Raw genomic sequence first — 24,843 nt, 5'->3', positions numbered from 1 at the left:
CTATTCTATATGAATGTTTTGTACTCTTCTTTCCACATGAATATAATGTTCTTGCTGTTCCTGATGATAGCACTTCACATGACAAACTAAAGGTCATGGAAGAAAAGTTGTGGAAAAAACTCTTTTTACTGACAGAAGAAATTCTGGGATCTATCGAATGCTCTTCATTAATTTTGTAATGAAACTAATGCATAATGCACTGTGTAAATGCCTACACAATCAGTAAGTAAAGTACCTGAAGCCATAAAAGCCTTGAGCAGCCACCTCTAAGGCAGTATTTTGCTTGCCACTGCAGCATGGTGAAGGTCAGCCCTTTCAGCAGGCATTTGCACCTCTCTGCAGAAGTGAGCTGCATGATTATTTCAATCTGCTCTTGAATTCTTGATGAATACAGGAGAAAAAAAATCTTTATAGTGAGCATCCATCTGAGATACACCTCCTGGCCAAAGAGCAGCTAATTAGATATGACTGAAGTTAATTATGCTTAACACTGAGCAGATAGACCCTGAGAAACAGAATGCGACAGGGCTGCTGCTGCTGTTTCCTCCAGTGGGGGCACAAGGAGCTGTTTGCAGTAAACATGGGTAGGTGCTACCACCACATCCCCACTGGCCTCAGGGTCATTTCTTAGATAACACTCACCCTTCCAACCAAAGCCAACAGCATCCTTTGATGTAAACAGCATCCTTTCGGTGTAAACAGCATCCTTTCGGTGTAAATCCTGTGCAGCTGATGAAAATTAACCCATATGCCCTCCATGCACATCCCCCAAATTTCCGCAGCGCTCTCATGCGGTGATGAGTGAGGAAAGTCAGACCTGGAGAAATGTCCCAGTGGTGCTTGGGCTTTCAGCAGAGCCAGCACTGCTCTGTATTTCAGCCAGGAGTGTTCCCTGTTTGCCAATACAGGCACAGCACAGGGCTTGCAGGCTGGGGAGCAATCACTGACACTCAGCGGCAGCTGAAATGGGTCCCTTTGTAGCATGAGGTGTTTGTAGGGAAAACAATGGGATGGCTCTGCTGTTAAGGCCTGGAAAGAGGCACCATGGGGTCCTGTGCTGTGTTCAAGGGCAGCCTGTGTGCTGCAGTGTCACTCCATACCTATTGTTGAAAAATAGGAGCAGGATTGGTTTTTCTCTTCCCCTCTCTTCTCCTACAGGAAACCTTGTTCAATCAGTTTATCCTGACCTGGGGAAGGAGAAGGGGGATGTACATCTTTAGAGGTACACAGTTTATATTTCCTCCTGAGGAGAAGGAAAGAGTGAGCTTTTGTGCATTGGCTGGGGTGGAATTCAAAACCACTTGTCTGTCTCACGTCCTCTCACCTGCAGTGTTTAGTTGATGTTTTCATTGCTGGGATGAGACACAGCTGTCCCAGGGAGGGCTAGGCTGGGGACCAGCCCCACAGCACCCTGCTCCAGGACCAGCACTCATAGGTAAGATGTAGGGCCTTGTATATTAGATAGTTCCGTCCAAACAGCTGGAGTTCACACCAGAGGAAATTCTTTAATTGGTTCCTCCTCTAAGGACAAACAACTCTTCTGCCTTTTCTCACTTTCCATCAGAGCTCAGCACTCTGAAATTCTCAGTGTAGTTATCTTCCCATCAGCTTTAGGCAGGGAAGGTGTGCTATTGCTCTCCTTTAAAGTTTATAAAAGGGAGTCTTGGCCAAAGCAAGTAATTTTCCAGAGTGCCACAGTGAACCTCGAGCTGAAGGGAGAACTGAATTTAATCTCCCATATCCCAGAACTACTGCCCTGCTCTCCAGCTCTCAACAAAGCACAAAATCCTGTTACACAGCTCCTGAGGAGGGATGAGCTGAAAATTCCACGTACTAGAAATTAGCATTTGTTGTCAGTGGCTACTGTTGCATCTAGCAGTGTTAAGGAGGGCAAAAAACATTTGTTGTTCCTAAGTGGGCATGGGTTTTGTATTTTTACCATATCTTTCATGTAAAATTCACAAGCCTTTGATATCTATCAGAAACATCTCATATATCCACAGATAGTAATATAAGTAGCTTCATAAAGTAATCAAGAGAAGCATGGGCCAGTTGAAGAGATTACTGAGGGACAGAGCTGGGAACACAGTCTGTAATGCATCATCCAATTGCCTTTATTATCCTTTTTAATCACTTATTTGTATGGCAAAAGCTTCAGTCTAACCTGACCTAACACAAACTAGAACCCTACCCAACCCAAACCAAATTAAACTTTGAAAAAGTGGTGCACATTGATTTTTTGATTATTTTCCATTTTCTTGCCTGGTTGATCTGGTTACAGAAGTGTCAAAGCACCAAGAAAGTGCAGCTATTTTTGGCTGTAGACAGCAGGACTTGCAGAGATGTGTGAAAATTGAAAAAATACAGAAGTAAATCAACCAAATACACAGAGGCAAATATAATCAGTGCATGGAAACCAATAGCCTAAACAATTTTAGCAACTTTTTTACCTCTTAGATCCAACTGTTAACTCAGGGGGAAGTCATCTTCCCACTAGGACAAGTTCTAAAAGATTATAACGTGACCATGGTAAGTCAACACACACAGGGAGACCATGGCCCAGCTTTGCCACAATTGCACCTGGCAAATCCAACTATTCTGTGCTGCTCACTTTGAGCATCTCTGAGCATTTTTATTCACAATAGGTCCTGCAGCCAGCCCATGGACACAGCCACACGTGGTCATCTTCTCCTTTTCTCTCCAAGGGGATGTGTGTTAACTACTGCAGCAAATGTATGAGGTATGGCACTGCCAAGAAACAGGAGCCTAATTGCTGTGTTCTTTTAAAGAAGAATGCATTAGTTAAAAAAATCACCTCCATTCAGTCAAATTACAGTCAATTATCATGGCCTTCAAGCCAAGATCTATTAGCTCTGAATCTAACTTAACTCAGTTACTGAGGCACACTGGAAATGTCATTCATTTTGGAAAAAACAATATTATTACCTTTTACTCCTTAGTAGTCAAAAGAATTTTGAAACAAGATTAATGGGAGCAATTTTTTTCCTTCTGTCTGTAGCTTTTGAAGATTAACAACACTTTTACTTTGGAATAATAGCTACCTGGCAGTCTAGGGTCACTGGGCTGTCTTCAAGACATCATTGCATTCACTTGCACAGGCAACTTTTATAACAAAAATAGATTTTTTTTCCCCCCCTAATGTCATCAAAATACTGATTTGGACAAAGACAAACCCCTTAGGACAAAGGCAAATACTGAAACACAAGAAACTGCTGGAAAAAGTTACCTTTTTGCTCCATGCAGCAGAGCTGTAGTTTACAGTTGGTTCTGGTTTTCCTCCTTATCTCCAGGGCTGTCAGAAGTCCCTTGATTCATTGCTGTGGCAATGGAAGCCCAGAAGGCCGAGGCAGCAGTGGGTAAATGGGAGATGTTTGGGACTGACCTGCTGTCCCAGGACAGGGCAGGGCTGCAGGCAAACACAGCCTTGCTCTGGGCAGCTTCAGGTCCACAGGAGCTTGGGACCAGGCCCCAGAATTATTTAATAGGGAGCCTGATTTGTGGGAAAGTGAGCAGATGTAACTTTTTAGCAATTTTGACAACCTCAAACTACCCCATGCAAGAAGGTCTTAACCAGTGCTGGTGGATCTGTACCTGTAAATCAACAGATTTAGGGAAGCTCAAAGTTGCCTCTAAATATTTATCCCTTTCTTAGGGAGGCAGATTCTGAAAACCTCCTCTCTGTGTAATACTGGGAATGACAGAGCAGCAGTGAGACCCAGGGCCAAAGCTTGTGACAAAGCCAGTGGAAATCCAGTGGGATCAGAGATCTGTGTCAGATACTCGCCCATAACCTCAACCCCAGCCCGCTCAATTTGCTACACTGCAAATCTAACTCTGAAACTCCAAATGCAGACATCTCCAGAGGCTGAATAAGCGACACAAGTTTCCATAGCAGTTTTGCAGCCTCCCCAGCACCCAGGTCTTGGCAGAAGGGGATCCCTGTGGCCCTGCTGGCACACACTGACACCCTGAGCATGCTGTCAACAGGGACCCAAGGTGGATTGGGAACACCTGGCCCAGCCCTGCAGCCAGCCCAGAATGCTGCAGGACTGCACAGCTCAAGGAATCATTTCAAAAAGAGGCTAAGAGCAGGATCCTGCAGGAATTGTGCCCAGTCTTGTTACTGGAAATCTATTTGACGTAGTGAACAAACATGGAGATTTTTCCAGGAAATGTGTTTCTTTATTTAAATAAAATTAGTGCCAGTAGAAACAATAAACTTTAAATACATGAGACAATTATATACAACTCAATGTTAGGAATTATATACATCAGTTTTTTACAGATACAAATACATTTATACCAAAAGTAAAGGACGAAGGAGAAAGCAATGGAAAATGTGACAACTTGTACATGTCAGTCTCATTTGGAAAGTTTCAGGATTCAAGTGATTCCAGGCAAAGTGCCAAACTTAATTTGGCTCCTTTCAAACTTAAAACAGCCCCTTTTAGAGTAAATCTACCAAAAAGCTTTATATGGTCTGATCCAAAGTTCAGTGAAGCTGATGGAAAAACTCCCGCTGCCTTCAGTCTGCCCCATCAGCCCTTTGGAGCACAATGGAGCCTTTGTTCTGCTGTGCTCAGACAGACAGACAGACAGACAGACAGAGATCTCTGATCCTGCATCCATTAACCCTCTGAGCCCTCCCCAGCCCCAGCAGCACTGCACACTCTGGCTGCAGTTCATCTCTGCCCTTCTGCATTCATGTTTTCGAGCTGTCTCTCAAGCTCTAATGCCAGTGGATAAATCACAGAGCTATTTTAGTGCAGGAAATATGTGGAGACATTTTGCAAATATTTTGCTGTGCAATGCTTTAGACTCAGGCTCTTCAGCCCTCATGCTTCGAAACTAATCAAAACACTGTAATAAGTTATTATAAAATATAAGGTATGATTGAAATATTAATTTTCTTCTTTGTATTAAGTTTTACTTCTTGTAAAAGTGCAATAATTTAGCAACAAATTTCATAAGCATTTTAAAAATGTCACAGTACCATTAAACTGGGGGAGGGGGAAGTCTGTGGTGGTTTTAAAACTAGTTACTAACAGCTTTATAGAAATGCATGTGTCACATGAGAGCTGATTAAAAAAAAAAGATGTAACACAATGCTTACCTACACTGGCTTAAACAGAGCAGAAAGTCTAGATTCTTTAATGATGTAAATGGGTACAATTTTACTGACCTCAAACTGAGAAGTTTACTCCAACAGAGAAGCACAAAACCTTGTGCTGGTCCCTGACTCAGCTGCTGACTTCAGTGGGGCAGGAATTCACCCTTGCTAGGTTAAATTCCATCCAGAATTCCACCTCTTCTTCAAGGGGGCGTAACAGAGCAGCATCTGTTGGAGCCTTTCTGCATCTCACAGCCTGTAACAAAGATCTTTTAACCTCTCCATTAACTTACAGATCTTTGCCTTTAGTGACCAAACGTACACATCTTTAAAAATACAAAAGCAAAAAACAAAACCACCTTTCCTGTTAGTAACTGAGTCACAGGCTGGATTGCAGTAGAAGGTGGTGAACCTGACCCAGCCAGTGCATGAATAACTTCAGCAGAAACACAGAGGAGTGTCATGGGTCTGGAGCCAGGCTCTGCAAACTGCACAGGAACTCAATGCCTCCTTTTTTCTGCCTTGTCTTTCACTCTTCCTGTACCTAAAGCCAGTCTCCAGCCATGCTGCAATCTCCCTCCAAGTACAGCATCAACAAATTTTCAGGTTTTGAGGCCTCTTTGAGCAAATGTGCTGCTGGCTGTGGCTTGTCATAAGAAAAACACAGTAAGAGTATTTCTAGTCCATCACAGCTTTGTGTGAATGAGCATTACCCATCATCTTTAAGAACCAGGCAATTGCATGAGGGTAACTTCCCCAAACATTTCCCAGATATTTACAGAATTCTGAAATATGCAGAGACATGCCAGTAATATTTACCTCGTTAGAAAATACATATATATTCACCATGTTCTTAGCTTTCATAGTAAGAAATAATAATGGAAAAATTAAAATTAAGCAACCCTTTTATGTGCAAGTCACACTTTGAAGTCAGGTCCCACTGCTTCCTTGTCCTGCCAGCTCTCAGGAACACCTTGGGCCCAGGAGCACAGATACCTGTTCAGAGTTCATTGGAGAGCAGAAAAGCAGAGCCACGAGTTCTGGGTGGGAGCTCCACTCACGCTTTGGCGCTGACCAGGGGAGCCCTGCAAGTGCTAGGAGTTCCTCTGGAGGTTTTCCACAGAGCCCTCGCTGCTCTCATTGAGGGGCGTTTCTGACACTTCCCCCAGCTCAGCATCCAGCGCTTCCTCCTGGATGGTGAGGTGCACGTCTGGGGAGGAGGACTCGGAGCTGACGCTGCTGCCCTCCATGGAGCAGATGGCACAGGACAGGGAGGGCACCACGCTCTCCTGCAGCATGCTCAGCATCATGGGGAGCTGCACGGCCCTCAGCCCCGCCGCCGTCGGCACAGGCTTCGCGGCCTCCCCCCACTCCCGCTCCTCATCTTTGTAGAGCAGAAGCAAATGGGATGACTTCTCCTTTCTTTTGGATTTCATGTAGCCAAGCATTATTCCTATCAGGAAGATCCCGTAGAAGGACATGACAATCAGGATGTAAAAGTACTCGTTGCTGTTGTTCTTCTCTGTGCTGGGGGATTCAGCATCAAGCATAGCTTGGGTCACATTTGCATGGTCCATCTTCAGCATGGAAAGGGCTTTACCAGAGCTAAAGCCTAGAGGAGAATGTAAATGGATGTGTAAGATCAAACTTCAGAGCAAAAGTGTAAAAGAAACACCTGGAAAAGGTTACCCCAAACTCTCTCTTATTCCTTGTAATTGTAAGCTTGCAAACCCCACACCTGATTCAATCTACCAGTCTATTACACTTCTGTATTAGTATTGGAAGTGAATGAACTCATTCAGATACAGAAAACATGAAAGGAAACAAAACACAAAACATCAAATTCAATGTTGAATTATAAAACCCCAATCCATATGATTAAAAGAAGAAAAATATATAGAAATTCTCTGCTAGGCACTGAAACATAGTTTTGTGCTATTTGATCATGTTTCCACGGTGGGGGAAAGTTAGCAGTATTATTTTGTTCGGTGATGCAGGAAAAAAAAATAATCAAAAAGCAACTTACGCCAGTATGCAAATAATTCCTCCTGTAGCAAAGCTCAAGAGACCTTTCCTCTACCAAATGCCGGGTGTTCTGAAAACTTTCCTCTGCTGCAGTTGGAATAAATAGCTCTCAAGAAATGTTTCATCACGTGTTTTAGAGGCACAGTTTATAATAGTTTTGTGTTGGAGTCAACAGATGAACTTGAAGGATTGCAGTTCAACCCACTGAACTCTTAACAGCTGTGAAAAGAAAAAGAGTTGGGAATTCAGATTTTACTCTTTCCTAACCAGTTCCACACTGGCTCTTTCAGCCTGTGAATCTGCTCCTTTAACATCCCAATTGCTAAATCTGACCTCTTACCCTGAGAGCTGCTGCACAGAATGGAAAACCTGCAGATTGTTATTCTGTGTTTGTCATAACATATAGAAAAATATACTTGTGAATTTTATGTCAGACACTACAAGTTGTTTACATGTCTGCTATACAGAGACTTCTCTAAAGAGACAGAGAAGGAAACAAGTTATTTTGTTTGGTCAGGACGAGTGACAAAGCTTTGGAAAGCGTGTGCAGAACAAAGTGGTGACTTTCAACTCACACTGCAGCCCCACTTTGCCACAAGATGCGGGGCTGGGGAGAGCTGGGCCCTGAGTCTGGAGTGAGTTTTGGATGGATGGGTGCGGGTGCTGCTTAATTTTGGGCATCAAAGCAGCAACTGTGGGATCTATGTTCTCCAGGGCATCACTGGAAGGGTGCAGACTCCTCCAGGGAGCAACTCGGAGCTCCTGAGGTTTGCAGCTGCATTTTGCCTCCCTAGAAGCAGCTAAGAGTTAATGCTGTGTGCAGGATATAGTGCCTAAATAGAGGCAGGGCCACTGAGTTAATGATGATTTAACGCAAAGGGGCCTCAGCAGTGGCTGGGCAGGGGGAAGCTCTCTGAGGCGCTGCTGCAGGCACCTCGCAGCCCACTGGGGAGTGCGGGTGCAGCCTGGGCTGCAGGGCCCACAGAGTTCCCAGTCCTCAGAGCAGTGGCACAGGAGGCTCTGAGACCCCCTTCCAACACGTAAGCAACAGCCCAGGCCATGGGAAGAAGGAGGCCCAGCTTGCACCTTAGGGATTTCATTTCCTTATCCTCTCCATCCCCATTCCTCACACACAAAGCCCAATTAGTCAGGGCCCACATGTGAATGTCACCCCTTCTGCAAAGCTTCAAGGATGTTTATGTAACAGAACACTCCACTTCCAGAAAGCCCTGGACTGGTGCTGGAGTTTCCCAACGTAGGTCTGGGGTTTTTTTCCCTGCAGTCACTTGTGGATTCTTTGCATAGACAGCAAATTCTTTTCCAAACTCTGCCCTCACAATCCCTCTGAGGTAAAGGCAGATAGGATTAACTTCTCTTCACATGTAAGAAAAGGCAAGAGAGAGAAGTTAAGCAACTTTAGATGTAGATGAGCATTCGAGAAAAGACAGGATTGCATCTGTCTTTGGAACCAGCATTTTCCATCATTTCTCTGAACGACTACAGAAAGAAAGGAAAAAATTACATTAGCCAGATTGCCCTCTCTGCACCTTAAAATAGAGGATCCTGCCCTTAGGATGTTGGTTTTATCTCCCTGTGCATTCCCATGCGATAGCTCAGGAGCTGTTGATGTTGGGCTAACGTCTGCTGGGATTTCATCTGACAAAATCTGTCTGCAGCACCAGCCTGCCAAGTCTGGATTCTTCTTCCCCGTTCCCGACAAATTACTGAGCAGGCAACAAGAGCACATCAACCATAGGCTAAAGCAGGACCCAGAGCAAGTCTCTGGATTTTCTAGCTAACTCTAGGGAATATTTACTTCACAACTTTCTCAGCTCCATGTGATATCTGCTCTCCCCATTCAGCTCTGGAAATTTGGGGGTTGAAAAACTAAAGACAACGTGTCAGATTTTAGCAACACCTTCTCATGCAGGACTTTCACAGACTTGTGAGGAAGTGCCTTGCATCGTTGGACCAATGAAAATTGGTTCAGTACATTGGTTCAGTACAATCCTCTCTCTCTGCCCATGAAACCCTCTTTGAAGTTGCTTGATCCTGGGAACAAGACCAGCTGAAGCCTGTCACCAGTGTCACCACTCACCTGGACACAAAGGCATGCCCAGAGACACAGACAGCCCAGGGCTGCCAGCAGAGCAGGGGCAGAGCAGCTCTTCTGTAGGCACCTGCATGTGCAAACAGACCCTTTTATTTGCTCCAAACCCTTGTGCTCTTCATGTAGGTGAAACTTTGTACAAAATTACCAAGAAGAACTGGAGCACCCAACTGGAACACAGGAAGACTGCTCAGGTACATCCATAGATTTATACAATTCCCCAAAAGTTTAACTGCAAAATTACTGAGTTGCATAATTCTGCAGAGTTATTGATGAAAACTCTTTGCAACTATGTTTACTTTGACTAGTTGGTGACAGTTCTTCTCCATCTGTTAGCCCATGGTTCTTAAAAACAGTTTAATTTTAAAAAGGCCTGCAAGGAATTCCTGAGCCTCCAATAGACATGAAGAGGAGGGATAGCAAGACACTGGGGAATTATCACCAAAAAACATATGTCACTTGCTTACTGATGCCATCAGCCAGCTTTCTCAAGCTGTACTCTGTAGAAACTATATTTCTGTCTAAACACAAGATCTACAAAATTAAAAACTGGAGCTTTAGTTTTGTGTTTCAAAATTGCATTTGCTGCAAATGATATTGTAAAACCATTGATCACAGCAAAAAGCTTGCCTAATTTAAAATAACTTATTTTAAAGTTAAGCTTACTAGCTACTTCTTTTTTGATGTTTCTTTCTTTCTTCCTTTCAGATCAGTTCTTTTCCCCAAACTTCAGAGAATTTCCCCTGAAATTTCACCTACACGTCTCTTCTGCTTTCAGCAATTGCCTCTCACATATTCCTCTCCACCTTCTTTGCACCCATCCCAAACAATGCTACAACATTTAAGAATAATCCTTGTGCTGCCACCTTCCATATTCCCCCTTTGGAAAACATTCAGGCCAATAAAGCAGAGCAACAGCCAGGCACTCCAACAATGAAAAGGTCACAACATAGTTGTTGATGCCAGATTTTTTTTCTCAAGGTCCCTGTCTCCTAGAGAGCCTTTTGTGGCAGCAACCTCCGTCACCAAAGGACGCAAACGTTGAGGCTCGAGGCATCCCACGGGGCAGGAATTCACAACATGGCTTAAGGGATCATATAATGTGAGCCCTTTCTCCAAATAAAAATGTGAGGACAGTCAGAAAACTGAACAAAGACAGAATCTATTATGAAGACAACATGAAACCTCCTTAGAGACCCAGATGACTCTGCAGGCTGCCATGGAAAATATATGCCTAACCCTTCATTACGGGCATAGCCCGTGCTCTGATGCTGCATTTATCTTTCTTGCCCCAGTTAGTGAGTTAATAAGAATAAAGACACCAAACAACTGTTAAAGGGCCAGCTCCTGTGGGGAGCTGAGCCTGTTTGATGAGTGTTTGCTGACAGTACCACTCTAAAGAGCACCCAAGTATGTGCTTTTTTAGAGTTATCATCTGAAAAAAGAAACAGGAAACACAGAGGAGTTGGGTTTTTTCTTCCTGAACACCCACATTTAACGGAAGTAAATATGGGATAATTTACTGCTAGGGGGAAAAGGAAGGGAGAGTTTTGCCATGCAAGTATTATTTTTGATTTACACCTTCCAGACACTACATTTGGCAAAGGACAGCCAACCAATGGTGATCAGACAGATGATCAATATATTTCCCTCACATACATTACTTCAATTAAAGTTGGAGCTGCTTTTGACACCATAAAGGAAGACATGATAAAATAGATCTTCGTGGTCCTGATCTGGTCTTGCATTTAAGGATGTGCCACACTGAGATGTTCACACTGGCTTTGAGTCCTGCTCCAAAGCACACACCTCACTGAGCACCTGAGCCAAAGCCCCCCAAGGTTACTGGCACTGCCTCTCCTAAAACAAACATCAGCACCTGCTCCTTTCAAGCTCTGTGCAGTTCAGTACACCCTGTGAGTGTGTTGGATAAAAGCTAGTTCAAAAGCAGCAATTCACTCACCCCCAGAGCAGGCAATGTGGGGCAGGAGCAGCACAAGCCCCATGCCTCCTCACTGTTAAGTGTAATAACAGGATGAAATTTATTATTTTATATATTATTTAATATATTATTTAATTTATTATTTTAAGAGCACCATTACTATGTGCTCTTAATGCCTCTATGCCTCATCAGTTGAGCCACCTAAGTGAAATTAATCTAATAATATCTACAAATTTCTTGTGCTGGGAGGCACAGCATGGTAACACCACCCAAAAAGGCAACAATCACTGGGCTGGGCTGGCATTTGAGCCACTGGCACAAGGCTCCAGGTTCAGTGTCATTTTCCATCAATCTCCCTTATTTTTCATACTGCAGAAATAGATGACATTCTTCATAAGCTTGGCGTGAGCAATTTCTAGAGGAAGATGGCAATTTCCTCAGTGTCATCCATAATATACTGTGTTGCCATCTGGATGCCAAATGGGAGTAATGGTCTGATGTGTTATTAACTGTAAAAAACTTAGTAAAATGCTACAGTTCTGCCTTGTTACCTTACACCCTTCACTAGGGAAAACATGCAAATACAACTCCAGAAGAATCGTGCATCAGCCTTCTCTCCAGCTTCAGAGTTTAGTTTGATTTAATTTGAATTTTGTTTGACCTTCATAGCAGATCCATATTTATGAAACTTGAAATTTGTCAAGCCTTTTCTGCACACGGGGCAGCAAAAAAAAAAAAAAAAGTTTAATTAATAGAAGCAAATACAGGGTTTAGCAGCATCTCACAGCCAAGGTGACCATCTGCACTCAGTCTCAGCTCTAACAGTGGCAAGAGATTTCCCAGAAGCCAAGTCTGGAGTGTGCAATTGCTCTCCAAGCACAAAAAGATCTGCAAAGGCAAATGGTTTCACATTCTGAGAGATGACAAGCAACAGAAAACCTCAATGATATCTGTAATAACAGTTCCGACTAAATTTAGCATTTACTGTAATGCATGTTTTGGGAGAGTCTCAGAGTTCTGGAGAGGCATTCCTTTTCAACCTCCAAACTGAATTTCAGAGAGTTAGGAGTGACTGGAAAGAGAGTGCAAACAGGTAACTCTCATGATTGCAGTAACTAGAAATTGCATTAAAAAATTACAAACTTTTCTGTGGTTAATATGAGAATCTGAGTTCAAAGTCATCACAGCCTCAATTCCATTTCCTGTATCTAAGACAGGTTACAAAGTTATTTTACCAACATAGCTTTCCATACAATAAAATGAAACCTATACTTCACATTATCCTACCCTTTTCTTTTGATGTGACACAGTGAATGTAGTGATGCTTGATTTGAAAATACTTTTTTTTCTCTTTCCTTTACTTTTTCTTCTGCCAAATATAATTATCTGTTGAATGCATTACCTTTAAAAATGAAATTAACTCAAAGCTTACTTTGCTTTTGGAGTCAAATAATAGATTCAACTCAACTGTGAAGTAGGCTCAAGTGAACTCAAATAGGCTCAACCTTGTTCAACATTATTTGCTTCTATTTGGATCCAAAACAACCAGCAAAATACTAAATTCTGGATGCCACAAAAAAAAAAAAAATTCAAGATCCTTTAAATGTGATTGGCAATGCTTAGGAGATTTTCATTGGCAAATCCAAACACACGATTCTTTCTGTTCAGCAAAGACAGTTCTTGCTTTCCCAGCTATGATAAGGTCCTTATTTAGGTCTATTCATTCTCCCTGAACAGCTTCTACCCGTGATCTGCTCAGAATCAGCACTTTGATTTGCATTAGTGAAGGCTTTTCAACAAAAAAATTTAGATAAGGAGGTTGTATCAATATTTATAGGCTTTTGAAAAATTCCTCTGCATGCAGCATGAAGATCTCAGATTTTTTCTTTCTTTTTTTTTTTTTGTTAATTTTAAGACTTTCTACTACAAGAGAAATTCAGCAATGCCAGTTATTGCTAAGCATAAGAAATAAAGGGACTAAACCACTGAAAATATTCAAGTGCTCAACTTGAACCCTCCCCTGACTGCAGATCATAAATTAGAGATCACTGGAAAAGTTAAGAGCGGCTTGCCCAGCATAAGGTAGAAAGCTTATGGAGACACTGATAAACATCCAGCTGTCCAGTTAAACACAAGCAGAGATCAAATAGGAAAGCATGCCAGGAAAAATCTTGTTAGAATGGGTTCCCAGCAGCTGGGACCCTGCTGCTTTGTGGGCAGGAGCAGCCGCACATCACCTGCTGCCACTCAGACAGGCTCATGTCTCACCCCAGGTAATCTCTTCCTCCTCCTCAGTTCTGTGGGCCATGGAGAAGCCCAGCACGGCACGGTCATTCTGCTTTGAGCTTTTTAGAAAAAGTGATATTTGGAAGCCAAGGAGAGCAGGATTCTCTCCCATGAAACGAGCAGGGCAAGGTTCACACATGCAGCAGCTTCACTTGCCCGGGCTCAGAGGTGTAACAGTTCTCAAAGCTGATCACACTTCAGAGAATTCGAGAAGAAAAACAGACAAAACTTGAATCATGAGGGAAACCACAGACTCTGAAATCAAGGAGACAGCTCTTGCTTAGTCCCACTAAACCGCAGCATTGTGGGTTTAATTTTCATAGATCAAGGAACGGTAAAAACATCAACATTTAACAATGCAAGCTCGGCCTCAGACACGCCCAGAACTCCCCCTGAATCCAGCAGGATTGCAGTGAGTGTTAGGAATACACCTGCTAATTCAGGGCAGGATACCAGTCTGGCTTCCAGCATGGTCTGTGTCTATTTATCTGCCCTAAGGTTAAAATACCTGCCAGTAATAAGGAGTACTTCATATCAAGTTCTAACACTGCTCTTGAAAACTCAGAGTTCAAAAGAGATTGGAAACAGAGGAGATCATGGCATTTACTACAAAAACAATTCTACCCTTTTAGGAACTCACACCATAAAGTACAGACTTCAGCCTGAGTGTCACAGTGATCTCCCACCCTCCCAAGGACAGCAAACACATGCAGGGGGAGATTCACTCTCCTCTCCCAGAAATAGTGCAGGGCAGAGATGAAAGGAACAGAGAATGCTATCACAGTAGCACAAATCCAGCCCAGCCAAAGTCAAAGCACTTGTAGGACCTTAGAGGAGCAACCCACATTTTTTTTCATTGTTATTTCTTCCAATTCCACCAAATGAGTTCACAAAGAAAGAAGCAGCCCTTCCTTGTTTCACAGCCATGTCAGGATAACATCCCGGGTCACTGTGACCTTCAGCAATTGTGAGGTTTTCATTTCCACATGACCACCAGATGTTGAGGCCTCTCCCTGTGATATTCACTCTTCTACAACACCAGGCACTCCTCACCATGTGTGTTTGCAGCACTCCCTCTGAGTTTTGCTTGTGAAACCTCCCCATTTAACTGTAGCTGTTACAGCAAACATCCATTAATTTCAGCTCTCAACCCTGTTGACCTGAATCTTCATGGGATTTCAAATACAGCTTAGATTACATCACTGCTGTTCTCAACAGCAGTCCCTTTCTAGCTGAAGCAACTAAGATAGCACTTCAGTTTGATCTATTACATCTTGGCATCTGTTGACTGTATTCACTTTTTAGAGCGTTCACTTTTTAAAATACTCAGAACAGCTATTTGTATTCTTGTTCCAAAAGTCTGCTTTGGAAACACAACAAAAGGAGCAAAATAGCAATCTGGGGTGTAAAGAGCAACAATGAGATGAGCCCCAGGTGTACAGCAGAGAGGACAGAAGGTGTACAATAGAGGCAGCAACAGCTCATGCATCTTCTCCAAAGGGAGGGGTTCTGCATCCTCTCCAGGCAGGGGAGGAAAAGCACTAAGCTGTGATTTCTCAGCCTGAGGCTGAGATTTGTTCCTGTGTTTCAGTGTTTTGGTGTCAGTCCTGATAGCCACAGCTGTGAGCGTGCAGGGAGAGGGTCCCTGAATGCAGAATGCTGAGAGTGGGCTGTGAGCAGTGCAGGATCATGCCAGCTCTAACAGGACAGCATTTCTCTCTTCTTAAATGACAGAAAAACTTTATTTCCTTCAGTTAACACAAGCACTGCTAATCCAGCCTTGCGTGGAAACTGATGGAGTCTGAATAATCCAATCCTCCACTACCAGGACCTAGGCTAATGTAACAGCCCCTGAACCCTCCCATGAAAAACATTTGGAAGGAGTTCCAAGAGAGCTGGGAAAGCCCAAGGAGAAGCCCTGAGATCTCTCTCCCCACTGCTGTGTGCCCCCCCTGCAGATCAGGCACACCCAGGGGTTGCACTGGCATCAAATGAGCAAAGTGAGCAGCCCCTGGGAATCACTGCCACATTCCATGTTCTGCTGGCTCTGTGCCCACACCAGCCATGGCAAACTGCCCCTGTGCCACGTGGGGAACAGAAACAGGGGAGAGCACAGGTCCACAGCGCAACTAGAGTGATCAAAGGAACCCAAACTAAATTCCCAAATGGATTATTAAAAAATTATACCAAAGAAAAAAATTTAGCAATAAAAAAATACCTACTCTAGACAGGGCGGCTTACTCACAAATGATAAAAAAACCTCAGAGAGGATGTATTTTTCAAATGCAATATTTTATATCTCAATGGGCAGACATGAAAAAAATTTGTTAAAGCAAAGATAACCATTGTTTTGATGGAACTGTGCTTTTAGGACTTAGAGGAAAACTCTCTCTTCCCCTCTTGGCTGCTTGTAACATGTGAATAATCAGCCCAAAGTAAACAACATGTGGTCTTGTGTGGTCTTTTCATAGGAGGTTGGTATTTCACTTGAAACTAGGAAGTGACAGGAAGTGGGGAGTTCTGCACAGATACAGGAGACCCTGTGCTTTCCCAACAAGCTCTGGAAATGCTGTGTGTTTGAAGAAAAAATCATTCCTGTTGCAGATGGGAAATGCAAAAAAACTTACATCTAAATACATAGAATGAATAAATGTTTGAGTCACATAACTAAAGAATTTTGTGTAGCCTAACTTACATTTCCTGACTCCTTCATGAGCATTTCGATGCTCCAGGGTCACTGAGTACCAGTCAATTCTTAAACTGCAGTGTTAAAGGAGTTCCTGAAAGCAACATAATTTGCAATATAGCTCTTGATGTGTGGTGGTGGCTGACATAAATCACCCACCTGGGAAGAGGAGCAGTGCCAGGCAGGCAGAAAGGCTCAGCCCAGCAGGGGCTGTGCTCCCCGTGTCAGGAGTCCATTGGCTGCTTTCTTCAGCTGGCTCCTGAAGGAAAGATGAGTGCTTAACCTGCTGCTGCCCATTTTCACACACACATGGGCTGTGGATATTTGAGTTGGTTTTCTGAGCCACTGCTTGCTCACCCAGCCCCAGCATGCCCCAACTCCTCCTGCCATGGCAGGGAATCACACAAAGCATCAACTCCCCGAGTTTGCCAACTGCCTGCTCCCTTTCCCTGCCCCAAAATCCCTCTCCCACATGACCTATCCATATCCCCAGCCCTCCCTCTGTGTGGTTTTGACCTCCAATCCAGCTCAGCCAAAGCCCAGGAGGAGTTTGTTCCCTCCAGGCACCCCACAGGATCTGGCTGGGTCGCTGTATCCCCCAGGCTCAGCTTTGTGCTCTGTGGAGTACAAGGGCAAGGGGACACAGCCTGCTCTCACACAAAATCCTTCCAGTCTGAACTGAAAATGCAAACTGGAAGCCATTGCTTTGAATACTGGGGCTCATGTGGTCTTGCCTTCATTTCTGGGCTTGTCACTTCTGAGTTAAATATCCCATCACCTTCTCCCTCTGTGGCTCTTGTCACCTCTGATTTCTCCTAAGTTATCTCATTTCAGTCAAAAAATCTCAGTTCAAAAAACAGGTTGCCAAAGCATCTCCTTAAAAGCCCTCTGAAATCAACCTACTACCTTGTAGATTGGGAAGTGAGATAGAAAAGAGATTTTAAATAACAATAAAATACTCTGAAAAACACTCATGCGCACTCGCATGAGTAAGTACACATCCTTACACTTGTCCGTGCCTTCTGTGTCTTTTCTCTGACATTACTGGCTGTGAGCACAGTGTGTCACATCACACCAAATGCTGTGTTTGTGCTGGAGCAGGACTGTTTTTCTGGAGCCAAATACCTCACATTTTTCTGAGCCCTGAGATAGCAATCACACCCCATACACTGGGGAAGCACTCTGGGCAGGCACAGCTCTGCAGGGCTCCAAGTGCTTTCCCAACACCTCCCTTGAAGAAAGAGCTGCCCAAACCAGTTCCTTCCTTCTCCCCAAAAATGAAATCTCACTGCCACATTTCCCTGGGGTGCAGCTCAGCCCCTTGCTCCCCACAGCACCAGCACTGGGGACATTCCAGAAATGCTTCCAGCTCCTAACTCTGCTCCTTTTCCTGAGAGCTCACCCATGATTTAGTCAGATTTTTTATTTTAAATAGTTGCTCATTTGAAAGCAGAGAGGGGTGCATCTATTCTGGAAGGTTCCCTGCCCAGGTCCTCATTGTTTGGTATATCCTACTAGAATTGGAGCACAGACCAAGAAAATATTAATCTGAATTCATTTCCATTTGTAAATAACAGATTGAAATGAAAGAGTGAATGCAGATTTAACAGCATTAGGATTAGCTAGCAGAATAAGCAAAAAAAAAAAAAGAACCATGGAAAAAAACCTCACAAAAAAATTTTAAAAGCCAGTTCTTTGAGATTAAGGAATTTTGACAATTAAGCTTTATGATTTTCTGCTGAACCAACCAACAAGTCAAAATATGTCATTATTTTTTTTTTAAATCCAAGAACTAACAAGGAAAAAAATAAATCAATGTTTTAGTCTGTTATAAAGGCGCCTTTTTTTTTTTTTTTTAATATCAGGATCTGAAGATTACTATAGAACATAACTAAAATGTAAACAGCGCAAGATTGCCAGTGATGAGCTGTGCCAGGGTGCAAGTTTGAGATGACAAGGGCAGAACCAACTTGTTCTGGACTTCTGCATGATGTGGGGGTGAATAAAACAAAATAATCTCTTCCAGTTACAAGTAGGATGAAAGGCAGCTGCAGAGTCACTCAGAGAGGCACAGGTCGGAAATCCCTGGGGATAACACAACCCTCACCTGCAGGAGCAGCAGGCAGGACCTGCCTCTGCTGCAGCTCTCTCAGGAGGCAGGGCTGAGCTGAGAGACATCACAGGATCTCAAATGTTGCCTGCAGGAGGCTCACAATCCCCACCACACTTCATTTTAAGGAAATAAAGTATTTCTTTTATTACAGGTGCTCAACCAGCACAGGCACAGCCTGGGAGCTGCTCGGGTCCACAGGACACAGCAAACCCACACAGAGATCATTCCTCACTGAAGTGCTGGGCTGGTTTGTTTTTCTGTGAGGTGAATCATACTCTGCCCTTTGGGTTTAATACCTACATCCTTTTCTAGCAAAACTTCCTACCACCTCAGCTCTGTGAATTGCCTCATAACATCCCACTGGCGTCAACAGCAACAAGGGTTGGTCACCCCTTCTCTGTGCCCCAGAACAGCACAAATCTGCCCCTTTGCAGCCACCTCCAGCTCTCACAGGTCAGTGTTTGCTGGCCCCTGGTACATCTCTGCCATGAGCTCCCCTCGAACACAACTCATGTGGACTCACTTTGGTATCCAACAAACCACAACAGGATTCCTGCAGGTGGGAGCTGTGATAGATCCCGTCTCATCAGAAATCTCAGGGTAGGGAAGTTTAGATCCCCACTAAAACACAAAGTTGCCTTTTTAGGTTTTTTGGTGTTTGGCTTATGTCTTTTTATCCTGCCTCCCCCCATTGCTCGTTTCAGGGTCTGATGAGACTCGAAAAGAAAATGAAACACAGCCATTAATTTGGGTACCCAGTGCTCAGACACTTCCAATAAATTGCTCAGTGCCTTGCTGTAATTTAGCTCAGGAAAGCAGTCCTTTTGCTAAATTAAAGGTATTAGAAGCCTTATGAATAAAGTGATCCTAGGCTTTGCCCCCTAATTCATTACCATTTTCATTTAATTTCCCTTATTTCACTCACACCTCATTTCAGAGCTGGCCAAGTCACAGCCACAGAGGTTCACTATCACATGGAGAAATCCACGTGCAGGCCATCACCACGGGCTGCAGCAGCACCCTGGGAGCAGCAGTGGCTGCAGAGGAGGGAGCTGCACATCCCGGCCCGGGTTGCCATGGCTACCAGAGATGCTCAGCGAGATGAGATTGCCATGGCACCGGCAGCAGAGGCCACCGGGGCAGTGGACACACTCCTGACTCCAGACGCCATCGTTTTAATTAATAAGGAAATGTAATGGAGCCAATTACACATAGGTAATGCAGATTTATTTCTGGGGCCATTTCTGCTGGACTAAACTTAGGAGAGGTTCTAGTCCTACTTTAAAAACAAGTGGCAAATCTGCACGAGTTTGTTAACAAAATAAATCACAGACAAAACATATTGGATTTCTATTGTTACAACAATAAAGTGGGGGCAATTAATATGGATTAAACACAAGTAAAAACCAAATGAGGATCCCTCATGTCTACATGAAGTCCATACTGCTTTCTAAAGATGAAAGGTGGAGGTTTCCATCCCAGGAAGCAGACACAGGGCAAGGAAAGCCGAGCAAGCAGCAATCTCCTCTGTACCAGCATTTTTAGTCCTGGAAATTTGTCCACAACTGGGGGTGTTCAAAACTCACTCTGTGTGACTCACAGGCACTCCCGAGCAGGGCCACGTTATCAGCTGCCCCCATTGAATCAGATACCTGCAGCACTGAGACACTCACCGCACACAGCTGAGCTGTTGCCAAGACACCATTCACACTTCTGGCTCCCATTATCATCAGCTAATAATCTTCTGCCCTGGGCTTTCAAAGCACTCCAGAAGGATCCAGGGCTGCTGTAAGAAAACAGAGCAAGAGAAAAAAGCTTCTTGCTCTTGCAAGCAGTCAAATTAAGTTTAGCCCATGGCTTTTACATGCCTCAGATAACCAGGAAACCAGAAAAATAAAATCCTAAATCCATTACTTTAATCATCTGGGGATCTGAGTTGTGAATTTTGAATTACAACTTGCTAGGAGTTGGCAGGAGCAATTAAACTTTAAAAAGCAGACATGACCACAGGTTCCCCTGTCTCCACCCGTTTCTCCCTTGAGTGCTAACAAGCTCTGTCTCTGCTTACATCCACAGCTGGGTCCCTCCTCCTTCCCTGGAGCCCACGGCACAGCCCCATCCCTGCCCAGCTGCTCTCCCATTTTGTTCAGAGCACAGAGGGTTTGAGCAGAGGTTCAGACAGGGGCACAGAACTGTTCATCCTGAGCAAAGCCTTTGGGATCAGCATCTCAGGGCTGGGGCTGGGAAAAGCCCTGCTGCAGAGGCTCCCCAGCATGGACAAGGGCGGGGAGACAGAAGAATTCCAGCCAGCCTCATCTCACCCCGTTATTTTGCTCTGGCTGAAACAAGCTGTTATCTTCAACTCTGCTCTCCTCCTAGGATGCAATCACAGCACTTATGAAATGCTGCTGCTTCTGCAGCACTAAATCCTCAGTGGGGAAATCAGTTCCCCATAGATGTGGGTCTGAGCAGGAGCTGCAGCCCCCCAGTGAGCACCACCTCTCCAGGGCTGTGTGCGCCAGGCTCTGCCCTGCCAACACCCCATCCATGTCCTTACCCTCACCAGGAGGGGAACAGGCTAATCAATGCCAAGGCTGCTGCAGGAAGCCAACAGAGCAATAAATGTCCAACCTCTGCTGTAGCAACCAGACTGTTCTTACCCTCAGGTGGGTTTGTGTCAGATCTTAGTTCAGCTGAACTTGATATCAGCCTTCAGAACAGGTAAAATAAAGAAATCCTTACATCTATGAGAAGAAAATTGCAGGCAGATAAAAGAGGGATAAGAACCCCAAACCAACACATTTTGAGGCTGGTGTGATGATACCTGGGTGTGAGAAGTGGAGATTTCTGACTTGCACCCTTCGTTCTATCGCTGGTCACGTCACTGGCTCCAGGACTGAGAGGAAAACACGACGGGGTCACTGCCCAGCAGGAACACGACCTCCAGGGGGTCAGGGACTCTCCCTACAGCAGGAAAACTACAAAGAATGGATTCAGAAGAGATAAAGATTTTTTTTTTATTTTGCTCTGCTATTGTGAAATAGACAGTCAAAAAATCTTTTCAAAATAAATAAAGTAGGACTGGGAACATAATTCTTTACAGTAATGAAAGGTATTGCTTTTTTCTTGGTCCAAAATGTGAGGGAATCAGGTCAGAGCCATGGGTCTTTGCTCTGATGGGAGATTCCCAAATTCACAGGAAAACAAATGTCGCTGCTGCTCACCCAGTCATCCTGCATCACCAAGGCATGCACGCAACTGCTGTCGTAACTGAGTCATTGAGGAGCTGCAAACATTTCCCACCATTTTCCTGTAAGGTTGTGGGGTTTTCGGTCTAGTGACTGAAAAGAAAAAAAACAAGTCAGCTCCAGCCCAAAAAATTAAAATTACATTTTAAATATTACTTAAATTATATTTAGATAGTATAAATGTCTATTGCCATCCTTCACACCTTCTGTCAGCTGAGTTTTCTTACACTGCAGTTTCAGGGAATGAAGAGAAAAACACCAGTAGAGATTTTTTTTCTTTGAAATTACCAACACAAGTATTTCATTTCATTAGCTGAGGAAATCAAATAAATTCAAGTAAAGGATCTAACCTCGCACAGTCTGAGTTACTGATTCCCTCAGTGCTGCAGGAGCATTTCCCCCCAGTGGCTGCAGTGACAAGGGGCTCTGTCACACTTGTTTGCTGATGTTCCCAGCAGTTGGGGACCCCCGGGCTGAGGTGGGTGCAGCTGCTCCAGCCCCAGCTCTGTAAACACCTCCAGAAATGACGCCTGCTCACACCAAAAAACTCCTGCAGACAGCTGGAGGTACAAACTCCAGAATAAAACAGATGAAAGAAAGGGATAATGAAGAGGGTTAAAGCTTCAATATACTTTAGAAAAAAATTCGACAAGACTTGTGTCAACTCAGTTAATACAGAAAGTCTTTTGCTGCAGCGAACACGTGCTTCCGATTTTAAAAATGATTTATAAATTAGGAGTAAGATACCAGATGTGGAGATGATGCAAGCATTTGAGATGCATCAATCTTTAAAACTATTTCTCTCTGAAAACTATGAGAAAGGTCTTGGCAGCAAAATCAAAACGTTTTTTAAAAAGGGTGAAAGGATACTAATTGTTTATTAAGGGGAGCTGGGAAAAAAACCAAAGCAGGACTGTGGACCAGTGGAAGCTGGGTGTAATATTCTGCAGCCTCTGCTGAAGGTTACTACAGCGTCCTTCACTGTATAAAGTCAGTTTTTAGGGGGAATGAGCTCAGCCCAGGGGCTGCTGTGGGGAGGAAAGGCTCCGTTTGCCCGGCGGGGTTTGTGCAGGCCCTGCATGGGGCGGGCGGCTCTGCCCTGCCCGGTCACAGCCCTGCTGTACCAGGGCTGAACTGCGGGAGGGAGCTGGGGCAGAGAGCACCCGCTGCCAGCGCTACCATGGCACTGCCAGTGCTATCCATGGCACCACCAGTGTTACCCATGGCACTGCCAGCACTCCTGTGGCACTGCCAATGCTCCCCATAGCACTGCCAGTGCTCCCTATGGAACTGCCAGTGTTACCCATGGCGCTGCCAGTGCTCCCCATGGCACCACCAGTGCTACCCATGGCACCGCCAGTGCTCCCTATGGAACTGCCAGTGTTACCCATGGCACTGCCAGTGCTCCCTATGGCACTGCCAGTGCTACCATGGCACTGCCAGTGCTCCCCATGGCACCACCAGTGCTACCCATGGCACCGCCAGTGCTCCCTATGGCACTGCCAGTGTTACCCATGGCACTGCCAGCACTACTTTGGCACTGCCAGCACTACTTTGGCACTGCCAGCGCTCCCCATGACACTGCCAGTGCTACCCACAGCACTCCCAACACCCTCCATGGCACTGCCAACACTCCCTTGGCACTGCCAGCACTACCCACGGCCCTTCCAGTTCTCCCCACATCATTGTCAGTGCTCCCTGTGGCGCTGCCAATGCCTCCCATGGCACTGCCAGCACTCCCCACTTCACTGTCAGCACTCCCAGTGCTCCCCATGGCACATCCAATGATCCCATGGCACTGCCAGCACTCCCCATGGCACTGGCAGACAAGGGAGCAGCCAGAGACTCCCACAGGTACAGGCAGAAGAGAGCATGGAAGAGAAGGAACCACACAATTCTTTAGAGGTCTCACTTAAACCAAAATCTGAGAGAAGCCAGAGCTTGGCTGCAAGCTCAGCCCTGAGAGGGGAGGAAGATGTGGAATGGTGTCAGCATGTGTTCCTAAAGAGACTTTCCAAGGCTTTGCTGCACTGAATCAGCACAGGATTCTTCAAAACACAATGGGCTAGAAGTTTCTATCACAATAAAGCTGTTCTGAGTACTACTGGAGCTTCCTTGAAAAAGTAAACAAACAAACAGATGGAAATAATTATAATTCGAATACTTGGAATTGCTGGAGCGCTGCTTTCAAGTGTCCCAAATTGGTTTGGGCCCTAAAAACCCATCCAAACTTTTTCTGGCTAAATCTAGAAAAGAGAAAAAAAAATGAAAATGAATAAATAAATCCCTCCTGGCACAAACAGGTGGGAGGTTCCTGGGCTCTGGCCCACCCAGCACACACTCCATGGAGCCCTGAGGCACAGCCTGGCACCCTGGGCACCCCCACCCTTGGAGTGGCACAGCCAGGGAATGCCCAGCAGTTCAGGTACTGAGCAGGCATTTCCTGGGGCACACTAGGGCCAGGACAATGGTCCAGCAAAGGAGAGGGGCAGCCAGTGCCCCCAGCACAGAAGGGTGGAGAAGGGGTGAAGGGGCAGCATCCTGGCACCAGGAGTGCATCCCATGGCCAGTTAAACAGTCAGACAGCACATGGCTGTTCAGAACCTTATTTAATTTTAACTATGAAATATTTAGACTAATGGAAAAAGACAGATGTCAGAATAATGTCATTTTTTCTCTTTTCCTTTTTTTTTAAATCAATTTTCCATTTCCCATGGAACTGGGGCTGCTACAGACCAGCAACACTGACTGCTCACAGATCCTCAAGCCAGAGGCAGAGGACAGCAAACCTTTGTTTTCATGGCAGGTATTTCTCAATTAGAATTCTTTCTCTCCACCAAATTAGCTCACCTGGTTCCACCAGGAGCACAAAGACAGGGTGGGTACTCACCTGCACAGTCCCTTGAGCACAGGCTGTTGCAGGGGACACCGGGCAGGCACAGCCTCCCTGTCCCAGCATTTCAGGAAAAATCCTACCTAGAAATCTCTGCCAGTCAAGACTTACAGAGAGCTTCATGCCCCCTGTGGAAGCAATCCATTTTATCTACATCCTTTTGTAAATTCTGTAAAATAATATAAAAAGATAAACCATCAGTTATGGGGGAAAAAGCACAGCAGAAAGATCTGATCAGCCCATGGTATAATGAAAAGTTACTGGTAGAAAATAAAAGTGAGAGAAGGAAATGGAAAAATGGTTTAAAACCAAGTATCCCTTAGTAGCACTGGGAAAAAAATCTAGGGAAAGTCCCAAATTTCAACTATTTATGAAAACATGAGGAAAATTACTGTAAAACACACACTTC

The 24,843-nt window shown here is 44.6% G+C and overlaps 1 protein-coding gene across 1 annotated transcript; it reads right to left on the bottom strand.

Annotated features, from left to right (window-relative positions):
* Positions 1–4,192: 4,192 nt before the first annotated feature.
* Positions 4,193–20,100, bottom strand: KCNE4 (potassium voltage-gated channel subfamily E regulatory subunit 4). Its single transcript, XM_026794915.2, has 3 exons — positions 19,967–20,100; positions 7,158–7,375; positions 4,193–6,743 (listed from the first exon to the last, which is right to left on the bottom strand). Exon 3 carries the CDS (start codon positions 6,715–6,717, stop codon positions 6,226–6,228), a length of 492 nt encoding a protein of 163 aa, XP_026650716.1. The 5' UTR covers positions 6,718–6,743; positions 7,158–7,375; positions 19,967–20,100; the 3' UTR covers positions 4,193–6,225.
* Between the last annotated feature and the right edge of the window lie 4,743 nt (positions 20,101–24,843).

The sequence above is a fragment of the Zonotrichia albicollis genome, chromosome 9 (assembly GCF_047830755.1).
Source record: "Zonotrichia albicollis isolate bZonAlb1 chromosome 9, bZonAlb1.hap1, whole genome shotgun sequence".
NCBI lineage: Eukaryota > Metazoa > Chordata > Aves > Passeriformes > Passerellidae > Zonotrichia > Zonotrichia albicollis.
This window is presented reverse-complemented; position numbering and strand designations above follow the sequence as displayed.